Raw genomic sequence first — 16,020 nt, 5'->3', positions numbered from 1 at the left:
GAAAAAAAGCTCAACTGAATTGAAAAATCGTTTTCAGAGACATTCACGGTTCACAAACAGTTCTCAAAGATTTTAGCGTTTCCCTGGAGTCAAGCCGTGACATTTCTGCTGATTCATTTGTTGTCTGCTGGTAGCATCATCAGGTTCGATTTCTTCTTCTATAAATATTTACCTGCTAATTTAGTGAGTCCGCACCTGCAGGATGTGTAGTACTTACTAGCATGCTAACACAGATCAGAACAATAATAGAGAATTGGCTACACCTACTAGCACGTTAGCATGTAGCACAGTGGTTCTTATAGGATTTTCAGTGCTGGAGTTTAAACCCCTTGAAATATTTGTTTTAGACAATTTACCCCTGAATAGTAAACATTTTAGTAAATAAAGGCAAGACTTTTAAAGACAGCTATACTGGCAAAAGCAACTGTTCGCTTTCCAGAAACACTGACATGGTTGTAAACTAGACGCAAGACTTGTTTATTGATTCGTGGCTTGCTTTCAAAATTAGTCAGTCCATCCTAATCTGACCCAGATTAACAGCATCTTCTTGTGTGTAGTTACAGTAATGCCACAACATGAAAATCATCTCCTTTTATTGAGTTTCTTTGGCGTCCTTTTGACGCAGATATTTGTCACACAATATACGATAGGAATGGAAAAAACCAATACACTTGTGACAGTTTGCTCTTGAGTACGTATGCAATAAACTCAGTTTTATAAATTTGACATGCGACATCATATTGTCCTCTAATCATAGTTGTTGACAAGCACATCATCAGTATGAGAGTGTGGCCAACTTTTGGAGCTTTTCCTAAAACTTTACAAACCTCAGAATCTTATGAAAGGTTTGTACATATACATGTCTATTCTTCATACCTGCAGATTAAAATTCCAACCTTATTTCCCAGCTGACTGGAAGCAGCACAATACACTGAACATATAGCATATCATAAAGTCTCTAAAACACACTTATGATTAAACTCAGGTGTGTGTCAGTGTATACAGATGGAAAAATGCAATTCCTCAAACCAAATGCAACACACACTCCTGCAAATACGTGACACATTGACATTACACACATTTGTACACGTGTATACACTGGAGCACCCTGCTTGTTGCCTGTCCACTCATAATAACAGCATTCCTCCTATTCGTTCAAGGCTTTAGTGGTTTTTAATCTCCACCGATGATGTCATCGATGCAGAAGGTCACCAACAGGAGTAGGAGAAGAGCGGGTACTGGCTCCAGTCTGCTGCGTTGCTGTGGTGGTGGTAGTGATGGTGGTAGCCGTGTTGCTGGGCGCCGTGTTCAGCTGTGGTGGCGAGTGGGTGAGGTGCAGGGGGAACGGGTGGGTGCGCTGCATCTACGTCATGGGAGGGGAATGGAAGTCTGGAATATTCCACAGATCTGGAGACAAGAAAGTGTTGAGGTTAATATGCAAGCGTCGTCATGCTCATGTGGATTTAGAAAGTGGAGCTGTTACACACATCCCTGCCCCGACTGCTGATTTTCACGCAGTTGTTCTATCTCATGAAGCCGTCGTACGCCTCTTCTCTGACTGTCCCGTATCTGTACCTGTACGGCTGGTATGCCACGGATGCAGGAACCATCTGTTCCTCGCAGCTGTAGTCGTACTCCTGCAGCTCCAGTGGTTCTGCATGTAGACTCTCCGGTGGGTCCTGGTCAAGAGCCCAGGAAGAAAGTGGCCCTCCCTTAAGTGGCTGCTCTGTGGCAGCCTGAGTCTTGCCAGCCTCCTCGGACTGACTGGCAGAGGGCATCCTCTGCAGGCCTGAGGGGGAAATACAAGGTTTAGCAGCAGACTAACACAACCACTTCTTTTGGGATTCACCCTGTACAGAATTATAAATGATGATGGTGATGATGATGGTGATGATGATGATGATGATGATGATGATGATGACGATGAAAGGAACTTACCTGAAGGACTTTTACAGAGAGCTTTCCTATCCTGTGTAGCCCTCTTTTCAGGGGGACTTTTAGTGGAACGACATCTTCAACAAGAAAATGAATAACATTTCAAAGTCTGTAGGATTTCATATGGAGGGTAAAAGAAACGTCCTTTAAAACAACTTTAAAGTGATACTCCACTAAAAAGTGTTTTTAGCCATTCAGGTACTCACAACTAGGTTCCTCGATCCCCCCCCCCCCCCCCCCCCACCCACTTCACATCACTTTTTCTCACCAGATTGCAGAGCAGAACAAACTGCAGTCTCTATCACAGTAGTGCCGCACCGAAAGTGTGCTCGTTTTTTTGTTTGTTGATTGTACCAGACGATGAGTCTGAGGATGTCATTTGGGGTGTTTTTCAGAGTTATTACCCAGCCGTCACTATTTCAAGCTAAATATACGTTCCTGGCTCTACTGCATTCTGGAGACACACACAAGTGATGCAGGAAGGAATATTCAAGAGCTCAGGACATCTATTCGAGAGTACTTGAAATGCAAAATTTTATCATTATCATTATTATTATTCAAATGATTTAACATGAAAACTCACCTTTTTCCATGCGAATGTGTGCCCCCCTCCCTGAATCCTTTGGCAAAGGGGTTGTGGTCAATCTTCAGTTTGGTGATCTTTAAAGTAACAACAGAAGCGTCTGGATCACGCGTGCTCAGTGATAGCTCGGTGCATTTCTGCTTGTGGAACGGGTTTATACCTTTGGGTTCTGGTAAGCAGTCACCGCAGTGAAGGTCGTCTCTGGGAAGGAGAAGGACTGAAAGGGGCCCCAGCGGACGGTGTAGGGACTGTCCGCCTGGATGACATGAAACCTGGGGTAGTAGCGGTGCATAGAGTGCAGGATGATCTGGTGGGGAACAAGAACAGAGTGAGCGCGGTCAAGCAGGGTGAACTGTGCCCTTTCTGAAGATTAGATGGCGTCTTACGTGGCCGTGTTGGTCCAAGGTGTTGTTGGTGAGCTTCATCTTGAGGAAGGACAAGGACTGCTTCATCCAGTGACTTCCTGTAGCCGGGGAGTCTGGGTGCATGTAAGTCCGGCATGGGGGCTGGGGCTCAGCCTTCCCTGCCACTTCCCACCGCTCCTTTTTCCACTACAGAGAGAGTGTTTGCTTTTTATTAAAAAAAAAAAAAAAAAGAAAATCCTGAGAAATTCACCAAGGCACTGGTTCTGGATCTGCTGTGTTCCTTTGTTTTCAAGTGTGTGCTAAAAGCCGTGTTTGTGACCAAATGGGCAGGAGCTGATGTATGGATGGCTCCTTACTCACCGATAGCGAGTGGGATGCTAATTGATTGGGCTTCCAGCTGAGAGTACACAAACAGGAAGCAATGAAAGGCTTTGATATGCAGCGCTGAAGGGCCCAGAGTGGGCAGACCTGTGTCTGCCTGCAGACCGCTGCCTTTCACATGCTGCAGTTGGTCGATTTTTCATCCAGGAAGCAAAAGGCGTGCAACAGTAGGAGATGAGCGTACCTTGTATTTGAAGCTGTCTACAGGAATCATGTCCATCATGAGGACATAGTTGGCAAAAGGTTGGAGCCCAGTCACACTGACGCTGCAGTGCGGAAACATCCTCCTGAAACACAACTCAGTTAAAGACAGACCCTTTGACACACAACCACAAACTTTTCAGACTCAAAAGTGGCCTACCTTCCGTGTTTTGTTATGATCATCTCTGTTCCGATGCCGTGAAAGGACTTCCAGAGATCCGAGTTCTCCAGGGTCATCTTGATGCTGCCCTGCTGGTATGAGTCAGCAGCTGGAGGGAGTCGAGGCATGCTGAGGTTGGCTTTGGAGTCTGGAGAGGACAGGAGAGTATTTGGGTCTGGCAGAAGAATTTGGAGGAGAAAGATTTTTTTTTTCCTTAAAATTTTGCACGTCAAGATTGAAGTCAGAATGTTGAAAATATATTTGTATATTTTCAATTAAGTAGAAGCGATGAGAATAAGGTTGAAATGCTTTGAATTACAATAGATAGAATTAAATCCAAATACCACATCGAGAAGTTTATTCAAGCTGAAATACAATTTCAAGAAGAAATGCAGCCTCAATGTTTGCCTCAGAAAAGATGCCTTTTTTTTGGGGGCATCTTTCTAAAACGCTCATACTTACTTGTTATCCTGGGAGTTTTTGAGGAGAAAAAAAAATCCTTATTATTAAACTTGAAATAAATTTGACCAATTCTCCTCCACAGGGCATTTTATAAAAACAGCCGTATTCACGAAGAATAGTTTGCCTTGAATCTTGAAACTTCAAATTACCTTCTACATTTCAAGTTTATTCTCAACAAACAGACACTTGTCATTCATATCTAAAAGTCCTCTGGAGTTTTTCCTCTTGCTGCAATTGTCCATTCATCTTTGAACAAACTTACCAGGCGGGTGTTGCATAGTTTGCGTGTGCTCTGATTATCAGAGTTAAAGCACGAGTGGATCTGTTCCAGTCCAAGTGCTGCTGGGGGGAGGAAGATGTTCACACACTAGAAGGAAATGACTCTTTCTTCTGACTTGATTCCCGAAAGACTCGGGTCTTGAACTTGATTGGTCACCACAGAGAGGGCGGGGTCTAGACAGCCAGGGTGGGCTGGGGGTGGGGTGGGGTAAGGGGTGGAGCAGCGCACCTGGGCCTTTTGTGTTTGGGACTGTATGTAGATATTGGAGCATCATTGTTCCCTACACAGAACGGTAAAGGGAGTTGTGGAAGTCTTTTTTAGGGAAGTGAAGGTACACATTCCTTTGTCATCCCTTTAGCGGAAACAGCTGTGCAGATGTTCAATTTGATGAAAACACAAACAAAGTACTTTGTCTTTCTGGTTCTTGTCCAAAAACATCCAAATGTAAAGCTGCATCATTCAAACTTGAGCTGTGAGCTTATAGGAACAGATCCAGAAGTTCTGTCTTATCTGATACCCTGAGAACACACCAGGACCCCCCCCCCCCCCCCCCCTCCTAAGTCCAAGGTGAAGGGCAGAGCTTCAGAGCTCCCGGGGGATGGGAGAGCAGACAAACAGGTCCCTTCCTGGCTGCTTGGGTTGTGTATTGAGCAAGTCTAGAGATTACAGAGGTGATCGGTGATGGGGTCTCTCTATAGCGCACAATGCAGCTTATCCTACGAGGCCATTTGCCCCCCCCCCCTCCTCTTCTTCTTCCTCCTACCTTAAGTGCCTTGGGAAGAGAATGGGCTCCCTGATGGAACCAGCAGTTGGCAGCTCGTTCACATGAAAGAGTGATAGGAGGAAGGGAAGAGCGGCGGTCTGGATTTTAAAGGACGCTTTTGAAAGTTTACAGCCCCTGGGATTTCAACCTGCCCAGGAGCAACGCCTCACCTCAACACACCATCCACCAGCTGCACAGGAGTCCCACGCTGAAATATGAGACACAAAAATCAAACTACTTGATTTTGCAGTTGCAAGACAGAATCCAGGAAGACATCGTCCATCCTCCTGCTCCTCCCTGTGGTCGATGATGTCAACGATAAACGCACCTCTTTGTGGCGTTTCGACAAAAATAGCACATATTTCACTTTGGGCAAACTGCGACATTTAAGTGAAGCAAAGGGGTGCCGGAAAGAACCAAATGTCACGTAAAGGACACAACTGGATTTTTCCATGAGTTCCCTTGTCATTTTTCAGCGTCTTGTATGAGGACGTACACAACGTTGCAGCGGTGCCACCACATATGGCAGTGATATAACACCCTGAATGGAAGCTGCCACTAAACCTCAGAGAAGAAGAAGAAGAAGAAGAAGAAGACGACCCTCCCAGAATAGTCAAGCGGGTAGGAATAAAACATGCCACGAATGGTTTTATAGTTAATACTCCAGTTCTAACTGCACCACAAGAAATACACTCTCTCATCACTGAGGTTACTGGTCTGTACAGGTTTGCAGGTGCAGCCACACACTCAAAATCAATGACAACAGAAATATTCTAACACTTGCACAGGTGGTGGAGTGTTTGGGAACCTTCAGAGGTGAACTACAATCCTTCATGAGCACCAGGTGTGATGTTAGTGCTTGTTTTGCTGAAATTTTGAGGTTTCAAATAACCCTAAAACATCCAAATTCAAGCACACTCAACTGAAACAACCTCCTGGGTTTGCAGTGTGAACAGCCGTAGCGGCAAGACTCCAGGGTTAAATGTGGTGAATTCATTTTTTAAGTACGAGACTACAATCCTCTCATGTTTCAGTCTGCTTTCACTTTCTTTTATACAAACCACACAAGAAACCTCCTCTCCATAACAGGAGGCTGGACTGTGTGTTTCAGTAGTGAGGGCCTGGTGTTGTGGTGTAAGTGTGTGTATTGGTGGAGGCACACACTCGTGGTTTGATCTGAGTGGAATGATTCACCTCCTGTGGTTTTACAGAACCTCTCCACTGCAGCTACAGGCATGTTGAAACACTTCTCTTCCACTTAAATCCACGTCAGGCTCCAAGATGGAATTCCTGCCTGAGGTGTGCGTCACCTCTACAACTACACACAGCTCGTGTGCGAAGCCGTCGGTAATCACGCTAATCGCCATGATAACATGCTGCTTTTGTAGTAGACGCGGTGATGTAAAAAAGAAGCTGGCCTCCTGTGTTTCGTGTGCTTGCTGCGATGATGCATCACCTCCGCCGCGGTGACACAGGAAATGCTGCCGTTTGAGCAGCTCCAGTGCTTTCGAAAGCTGCAGCTGGGAGATGCAGTGCATGACCGCAGCAGTGTCGGTGTGGAGACGTATCCTCTCTTTGATGTGACCACTGCAAAAAAAAAAAAAAATCCTTGTCTTAACAATCGATAGACTCGTGAACGTGTGCAACTGTTCAAATGTCCCGGTTCAGGACTTTTCCTAACTCGCGTTCCTTAATCGTCTGGTGAACTTTGGGGCATGTGAGATAAAAGCGTAGAAAGATACGGGGACTTGTGTGGATTATCTTTACTTCTTACAGAAGATCTTCAACGTTCACACCACTGGCTGATTGCTTGGCAACACCTATTTTTTTGAGGGGGAGATAACGGCGGGTGTGAGTGACGGAGCGTTTGATGGAGAGATAGTGGAGTCTTCAGCTGAGGATCGCAAATCCCTAAAAGACACAGACTTCTCGTGACAGGAGTGTGACCTTTGACCTCGGATGAGTTTCTACCAAGCGCCTTACACCCGTCTGGTCTGTGCAGTCACACAAAGGTTTGACTGACGGAGCTGATCTACCTGCACATGCACGCCGCACCGCTGACGACCTATCCAGAGCGTTCATGTACTTGGATCATGTGATGCTGTGGCCGTCCCAGTCGCATCTGCTGAATGTGTAATGGCGACTCTACCGCCAGACTGGCTTGTGTATGGACCACAGACACACACTTATCATTCAGAAGTCTGAACAGAACTCAGCAAAACAGCCATTACAACTGCGTAAAATCAGAAACTAGCCAGTCGGTTCGGTGAATTTACTTTCAAATGAACAATCCAGTCTTATACTTGTCGTTTGCAGTTGGATGGACAGATGAAGAGTATTTCAGAAAAATGTCAACTATTTGTTAAAAAATACAAAAGACGTGAGTTGTTTTAGCGTCATTCATTTCATTCATCATTTCAAATCTTAACGTGTTACCTATTTTACATTGATAAGTAAAAGCAGGGTTTTTTTGTTTTTTTTTCAAAAACAAAATTTCGATTTCCTGTCAAACTGATTCAATTCGTTCATCCATGCCGGTTAGGAAAGTATGTCACTTGTTGACAGAAACGCACCAGAGAGGGAGCGCTTGTGTCTGATCCTTCAGACTTTATTAAATGTACGACACAGTGACATTTCATTAAAACTTGGTTGTTTGGTTTGCAGTCAAAGCCACGCCCACGTCTGCTCTGCTACCTGGAAACTCAACTCATAGTCTCATGATGTTTTCTCTCCTATGATCCTTCAGTGTGGATGAATCTCTGGATCTATTTTTCATGATTTGAATGTCTCATGTTGGGTTTGGGTGTTCGTCAAATAAAGCTTGTTTGGTTGACAGGATTTATTGATTGCATCACTTCTCCGCTGCACTGAGGAAAAGACAAAACAAAACAAAAGAAGTCTAAAAAATAGAATTTATTTTCACTTTTTTTTTAAATCACTACTGCCATCTACTGGATATGTCCGTGGTCTCACTTCTGCAGGAAAACCCAGATGTTGGTCTGAGCTTGCCTGGAGAAGCACAAGTCCTGAATCAGAGACCTGCAGGAGCGTCTGCTGTCAGGCTCAGCAGGAATCTGAAGGAACGAGACTTGAGAAGATTTTATGTCTTGTACTTTGACAAAAACACTGACGTGTGGATTGTGACTCTGCAGACAAATTTTGAAAAAAGCAAGAGGGGTTTTAACGTTTAAGGAGGCAGCAAACAATGCTCTGTCAACTTTATTCGGTTACGTTTTATAACCAGCAGAGGGCAGCATAGCACAGAAATTGCATGTGCAAATATAGGTGTGGATTTCCTACAGAAACCATTAGAATAGAGACTTGACATATTTACATGATCTTGTACTGTGCATCTATTTATCTTAAAAACATCCAGATTAACAATTCTGGATGTCAGGGGCTTGGAATTAGGTGTTTTTGTTAAATATGATTCAGGAAAAAAAAAAAAAAACAGAGGAGGAAGTCGTAACCGTCTTTGTAATTAAAATCTAATCATTTGCGTGCCACGACACCCTGTTGCTTTGACCCAGAATCATCACACAGCAGATTATTCAGGTTGCACAAAACCACACGTTTTAAGATGAGGAGCGTGCAGAAATAAGACATAAAGATGGGATTCAAACCTCCTTCTTGGAATGAAGTCTGTGGTTCACACCAGCCTCGGATATTTCAGCGTTTGTTCTACAGTATAAAAACCCATCAGTCAACACCACAGTTGAGAATATCAAAGCTTTCTTTTGATGTTGCTAAAACAGAGAGAACATAGAGGTTGTCGCAAACACTGAATGTCATCGCGCTGAATAGTTCAGTCAGGACCACGCTCGCTAAAAGGAAAACCTGGTTCTACCTCAGTCAGGAGTATTTGGCGGTGTGGCTGTGCTGCAGCTGCAAAGGTCATCGTAGGATTTTCAGCAGAGTCAACAACAGGAAACACGTTGATGAAGTCAGATAGAGCATGTAAAGGAGGAGTTGGGTGGAAGCAGGAAGACTGAGGCAGCGTAAATAAAGAGCTTTGAATGTCTTTTGTTGTGGAGTGCATGGGGGTAGCAGCATGAGTGGAGGGAGATAACTGGGTCTGCAGCTGGACAGGACGGGTCAGGAAGAGCTGATCATCAGCTCGACTGTGGCCCGTCTGAGCTAACGCTAGGCTAAGCTATGTCACGCATCTGTGCTGTTGTTCCTTCAGAGCTTTGAACTTGCAGGGATTGAATTTACGCTTCAAAAATCACAAAAGTGATGCTCATTAGTGACATGTACATCACGTAAACGGGTCACTGAGCTTATTGTGGTGACAATCAAAGATCCAGTGTAAAAATGCAATTAGCGTTTAGCTTGAGGGAACTCGTGGTGGCGCCAACTTTCAGGTTGGCCTGCAAGAATCCCTCCGATGAAGTGACGTTCTTTACATCGTCAGAGCGACCGGTGAAGAAAAGTTGCTGAAGATAAAACATAGTGCAGAATATTTAGGAAACATCTCACGTTTCAGATTGTGACCACATCCTCTCAAACCATACCATTCTTCTAAGTTTTACAGAAAATTGCTGCGACTGTGAATATTTCAGCTCCAGTTCACCTCGGAATGATCGATTGGTTGTGCTCGGCCCTCAGGAACTCTGCCATTCATGATAGGAGCAAAGGCCCTTCTGGTGTCAGTTCTGGTTAGAGAAAAGGCTCAGCGGCCGCTCATATTTCACACATTTGAATACATTTACATATCTGCAGTGCACATGCAAGTATAGCATGACTGAATCTACTCGTATCTGTCCAGGTTTGAGAGCGAGTCAAAGCTCATGAATGACATTGGATGTTATATTTGGTTTTCTTACAATCAGATTATTACAAATGTTGTCACATGCTAGAATATTTTGTGGGATTGTTGTCACGGCTCTCACAGCTCTGTGGATTTTCCTTGCTGGACTTGTGTATTCTGCACCTGTGCCAGCTTCAGGGGTCTTGCTCCCCTCTTTGATGTGCGAAATGCAAACTGGACAGCCACAACAACAGCTGCTCTTTTCCCTCATGACCAGCACCTCCTCATCAATGGGAGGCTATCCTGAAAGCTAAAATCCTAAACACACACACACACACACACACACACACACACACACACACACACACACACACACGAATATACATGTGCACCAGTATTTCTTTGTGTGTGTGTGTGTGTGTGTGTGTGTGTGTGTGTGTGTGTGTGTGTGTGTGTGTGTGTGTGTGTGTGTGTGTGAGAGGTAGTTAGCGGCAGTACAAAGAGAGCGTGAGAGTGTTTGATAAAGTGCTCGGTTCAGAATTCATATCCCAGCAGAACCTTGCTTGTCTGAGCCATTCTCTCTTGCCCGCTCGCCTGCACACACACACACTTGCGTGCGCGCGCGCACACACACACACACACACACACACACACACGCACAAGACTCAGCGAGGGAGGTGATTGTTTTCTCATTGCCCTTTTCTGGTCGTAGCACCTTGTCACAGCTCTGACAACGAGCATCTGTTCAAACAAGAGGACCTTTGCTTTTGACACACTGCTCGCTGCCTGCCTTTCATTTAGAAGATTGTTATTTCAAAGCATATTTCTCATTGAATACAACTATTTCAAGGTTTTCTTTCTTCCTCTTCACTGGTGTTGCTGATGTTCACCAAGATCTGTCAATCAGAACTTGGGAAACTTATTCAGAAAAAAAAATGAGGGGGGGAATTTTTATTAAATCAATAAGCTTGTTGAAAAGACTGTTGTAAAAAAAGGTGTTAGCACAGTTACGGTTTGGTTAGGCTGAGGCACAAAAACACACAAAGAAGAAAAAGGTTTTGGTTCAACTAGTGAAGTGCCGTAAAGGCTGTAAACTGGACCCCCCAGCAGAGGTCCTCTGACATCCAGGTCCCAGGCTTCATTCATCCAGGCTTTCCAGGATCTGTTGGTTGCACCTGGGATGTTCTTCCTCGCTCAGCTGGCAGCAAACAGCCTGGCTGATTCGTTACAAGAGGACGTGGGTTGGGTCACCACTGTGTCAACACCAGCAGTTGACCGTCCGCGCTTCTGTTTGTGAGTTTTATTCTAGACTGCAAGCCTCTTGGACTTTGTCACAATGTGATGTCGTCCTTCATAGTCACTCCCAAATACTTTCTCTCAGGCACCTTTTAGAGCCCAAAAGGCTTCAGCTTCATTTTTCTGTGTTCTGCTGTGTTTTCTTTTGTTGGTTTGCCAAAAAATGACCGCCGGACTTTTTATTTTGGGGGGGGGGGGGGGGGGGGGGTGCACACAACTCAAATGGGACTTGAACACCCTTCTCCAGTCGCTGGGATCTCTCACTAATCTTGACAGAGTACCTCAGGATACAAACATGAAAGACAGAGTCAAAATCATTTGAGGTTTTTGAAAAGTGAAGCCGTTCTGTGGCTTAAACCTGCTTTCTTTCTGATGGCCAGCAGGGGGCAGCTGCACTGGTTGATTTCTTCACTACCTTGCTCCAAGACTGTCTGAGTCCAGACCTGTAACCCTATAACCTTGATGAACAGTGTTCATTTATTATTTCCCTGGCGTTGCAGTCTTCATTGTTGGCGTTCTGGTTTTCTTTTCATGACCCCTCTCGTCTCAGCTCACAGGTGGTGACTTGCGCGTTCCTGCTCTGGTTCCCCGTACGTCGACATTTCATCATAGATGTTTTGATGCTGCTGATTGCATTTGTCCGCATCGTTGTTTTTAAAGGGTTTACAGGCTGTGAATGGCGCCACCCAGTGGATGCAGGAAGTGATATTTGCACATCGCGGCTGACAGCTTTGGTTGGGGCCCAAACACCAGTGAGTGTATGTGCTCTCTGATTATATTCTATAAGGAGTATTTTTCCAGGTGATTGACAGGTCACTACAACAATGATTTAATCTCACCTGAGTGTTACAGTCTTCCATTGTATTTTCTGACTGAGGATGAGGAAATTTTATTTGACACAAAATGATGAAAGTCAGATGTCAGGCGTCTTTTGCATTGATGTCCTCTTCTTATTTTCATGGAGAACATAAGAACTGACGTGACAAAAAAAGAAACTTAAGATGAACAATTCATGAGATACACCGCCCCCTAAAACGTTTATTGTCAAACCTCAAAGTTAAATCACACAATCAAGTTTCGCGTTCCTTAAGTGAAAAGACTTTTCCAGTATTGTGCTGTGCTGAATATGTTTGCAGCTTTTGAAAGGAAGAGGGATAAGGAGCTTATTCTAGCAAGCAGGTGAGCTGCTCCATCTACAGTGGGCTACTTTGAGGTTTTTGCCATTAGGAATCTCCAGAGTAGTGCAGCTGGCACTTACTGGCACAGTGGGACCGGCTGGCGGTCAGGCAGAAGGTGAGGCTGCACGCCGTCAACGGTTTTAGTTTTAATGGACAACACACACGGCCAGAACAAGTTAGTGCAAAATTGGTGTCGAAGTCCCCCTTCACCATCAATTTGCTCTCTTTTCAGCTGGGTGTGTGGTCACTGCAGCTCGCCACGAGGAGCTAACAGCTTCATTCTATTGTGGATACACACAATAATGTGGAGTTTTTTTTCACCCTCTAGAGTTTTTTTTTTTTTTTTACAAGTACAGAGAGAAATCGTATCGAAGATGAGCAAAATTACGGGTACGAATCGCTGCAAAAATTGCAGTGGAATGACTATTACCTGCAGATCAATTCATTCTTTTTTAGGTTTTATTCCATATTAAAATGCAATTATAATCATTTTGTGCCTGAATGTCCATCTGTTTTTCCATACTTATCTTCTGAATGGCACTGATGAAGCGTAGCTCTCCTAATTTCATTGAATCCAGTACAGTGGCAGAAAAGCTTTCTGTTTTCTGTGTGTTCTATTATAATTATGGCTAGAAACACAGAGCTGAGGCTGAGGGGAGCGTCATTGTTGAAAATAACAAGGCTCACAAGTCAGTACGAGTCACACTGAGGGCTGGCGTGAACGTGTGTTCCAAATCACAACACAGCCTGTGATTAACGTCGCATTTTCACTTAAAAGCACACAAACGTGCGTCAAAGAAGGAAAAAAATGAAATCAGGTGAGGAATGCTCCCAAAGCCCAGTCCACCGAGGCCAGAGGTCCACTCACAACCTTAACACAAAGATATTACAATTGTGTACGTCTGATATTTGTCAAAAAGGGATGAAGACATTAATGCAAATATTTTAATAATCGAGTTATTAAAAAAAATTTTTTTTGTCGCTAAATAACTGAAATCAACCACATACATCATTTAATTTGTTATCTTTCATTAACACACACAAAAAAAACCAATAAATCAACAACATATTGAGTTCAATTCCAAAAAATTGTAAATTGAATATGTCAGGCTGGCGGCTAGCCTGCGAGGTCTGGGCCTCATTAATTTCCTAGGGTGACCTTTTTTTCCTGGGAACACCACAGGTGGAGAAAAAAAAAATAACGACAAAAAAAGTAAAAGACAAAGAGGGGTCACCATTCACAGACAGTGGTGACTGCTGTTGAAAAAGCCTCAGTCGATAAAAGGAAAAACAATATTTACATTTAGGGAAATAAATTGGTCGGATTTGACACTGAAATAATAATTCAATTATTTTTAAAATGTCTTTATTGCGGTATTCTTTCAACGATTACTAAAAATTAACATTGTATTTTGCAAAGAATGAAAAAAAATATAAAAAGGCGTCTGCCCTGTATACTCCACCTCTCCACCATAACCATAACATATGAATATATATATATATGAATATGTATATATAATGTATTATTTTTATGCAAAACATTTTTTATATCTCTTTTCTTTGCATATTTATTTTTTACTGTATTAAATTCCTTCGGTACTTGAGCCATTGTCCCAAAATTTTAATTTGTGACGAAAAATCCAAATGACAAAAAAAGAAAGTCTAACAGTACATGAATAACACATGAATAACACATGAATAAAACATGAATAAAACATGAACAACAAATGATACTGAAAATATTTTTTTAAAAAAAACGACCATAAATTCTTATGACGAGCTCCTCAGGGGTAAATCAGTGTTGATTCACTTATTACCCCCAGTGCCACGAAGCTCTGGTCCCTCTGGCTTTAACTCAATGAACATGGTGGTAGATAAGTACCAGCATTATTTCCTTGTGCTGTTAAGATCTTTTCCTCTCAGGGTGAAGTGACCTTTTCAACTCACCTCGTCTCTCTCGAACCATTTTTGTTCAACTCTGGGCGCCTTTACCTTTTTCTGCCAGTCAATCAATTTCAAATTGTCTTTCTCTCTATTTTGTATTCCCTTCAGTGGTGCAGAAGATCCCGGAGGCAGGCGGCTAGAGACGAGCAGATCTTTTACAGTAATAGCCTATTACAAGTCATTTCTCAGAGACAATTCCAGTTCCCAGAGAAGTCCTGTCACTCAGTCACTGTCAATCACTGACACAAAATGACCAGTCTCTCAGTCTTACAGACATTATAAAAACACACACACTATATCATGCCTTCGCGTCTCCTCCAGCAGCTCTTCTTAGTCTGAGAGGACTGTTTAACTCCAAGTACAACAGAGCCTGACCTCATCCAGACAACGCTGGCCTTTCTGTTCTTCTGCATTGTCTGAAGGAACATCAACTTCAAAGTTTGTTAATATTTTAAATGCAGTTACTCACAAATCTGTAGTCAGTGTCAAAAGATCAACTTGTTGAATTTGGAAAGATAATTTATTTGTTATGTTCGAACTCTAGATGGCGCACTCTTCCCTGGTGCTAGCCTAGCCTAGCATCAGACGTGATGACGACGACCATGATTTTATCGTACAAGCTTCAGTTATTTCTTGTATAATCATGGAGATTATAGAATGGGATCAAGTACTTACAGTACAGGACAGTACACCTCTGTCACGTGTGCCTTTGACCCTTGACCTCTGACCACCAAACTCTCTCCAGTTCATCTTCTGATCCCAGTGAACATCTGAGGCAAATTTGGAGAAAATTCCTCCAGATGTTTAAGAGATATCACATTTGTGTGAGGTGACAGGGGCTGTGACCTTTGACCTCCAAATTCTCTTCATCCTGAAGGAGGTGAGAGCCTAGTCTGAGGGCATTTCCTGATAAGAATGGAACCGCACCTATGAATTGATTTACTTGCTTGCATTGATTATGCATTTAATTACATGTGCACTTGAAAAAAGAGCCTTGGCTTCCTTTGCACCCTGACAAAGGCTCTTGTGCGTTGGCCCTGCAAGAATTTTCAACACACAGAGTTTAACTGTTTAAAGAGTCATTTTAAAGCTCATATTTGGCTGCATTTGAATCTGATGTAAGATATTCTCATATACATCAGCTGCATCTTCATCTGAATCCGTTTCTTTGTCAACCATTCAGCGGTACCTGGGAAAGTTCCTGCCTCCCTCCCTCCTTCTTCTCTCCAACCGTCGCCTCCGTTTAATATTCCTCTGTTGTCTTCTAAGTCTTTGTGTTTCATCCCCACCACCAACCACCACTGCAGCTTAAAGGTAATTTAATTCTCACAAGGAGACACATATTTGAGATATTTACAGAGATTTATGTCCCTGCTGTGTTGTAAATTACATCTCAACTGACGCTTTAACGTGTGATAAAAGCAATTTGGTATTTTATAGATACAACTTATACACTGACTGCCATGATGATCTGGGTCAAGTCCTCCACCTCCAAAGTTTGTCCCGTCGCTCTGATGTGACCCTCAGATGTGATCTGAAAGCATGTTCCCTGTTATGAATCAATACGGAAAAGTAAAGACGCTTTTATCAGATTTGATGGTTAAAGGCTGGGAAGTTATTTTGGAAACATCAAGGTTGGAATTTAAAATGACACTTTCTGTTTCAGCTGACCTGCAGATATAAATAAGACACAAACAATCCAACTCCATTGTAAAATAAGTT

The 16,020-nt window shown here is 43.3% G+C and overlaps 1 protein-coding gene across 1 annotated transcript; it reads right to left on the bottom strand.

Moving 5' to 3' along the window:
* Positions 1 to 592: 592 nt before the first annotated feature.
* On the bottom strand, positions 593 to 6,668 carry LOC147244160 (T-box-containing protein TBX6L-like). Its single transcript, XM_086188248.1, has 9 exons — positions 6,587 to 6,668; positions 3,626 to 3,773; positions 3,449 to 3,551; positions 2,905 to 3,069; positions 2,679 to 2,825; positions 2,519 to 2,595; positions 1,939 to 2,012; positions 1,576 to 1,789; positions 593 to 1,407 (listed from the first exon to the last, which is right to left on the bottom strand). Exons 1-9 carry the CDS (start codon positions 6,666 to 6,668, stop codon positions 1,209 to 1,211), a joined length of 1,209 nt encoding a protein of 402 aa, XP_086044374.1. The 3' UTR covers positions 593 to 1,208.
* Between the last annotated feature and the right edge of the window lie 9,352 nt (positions 6,669 to 16,020).

This window comes from Aulostomus chinensis, chromosome 19 (assembly GCF_037954235.1).
Source record: "Aulostomus chinensis isolate RoL2024-O1b breed Wild chromosome 19, RoL_Achi_v1.0, whole genome shotgun sequence".
In the NCBI taxonomy this organism is placed as follows: Eukaryota; Metazoa; Chordata; class Actinopteri; order Syngnathiformes; family Aulostomidae; genus Aulostomus; species Aulostomus chinensis.
The sequence above is the reverse complement of the archived record's forward strand: the minus strand, read 5'-3'. Positions and strand labels throughout refer to the sequence as shown.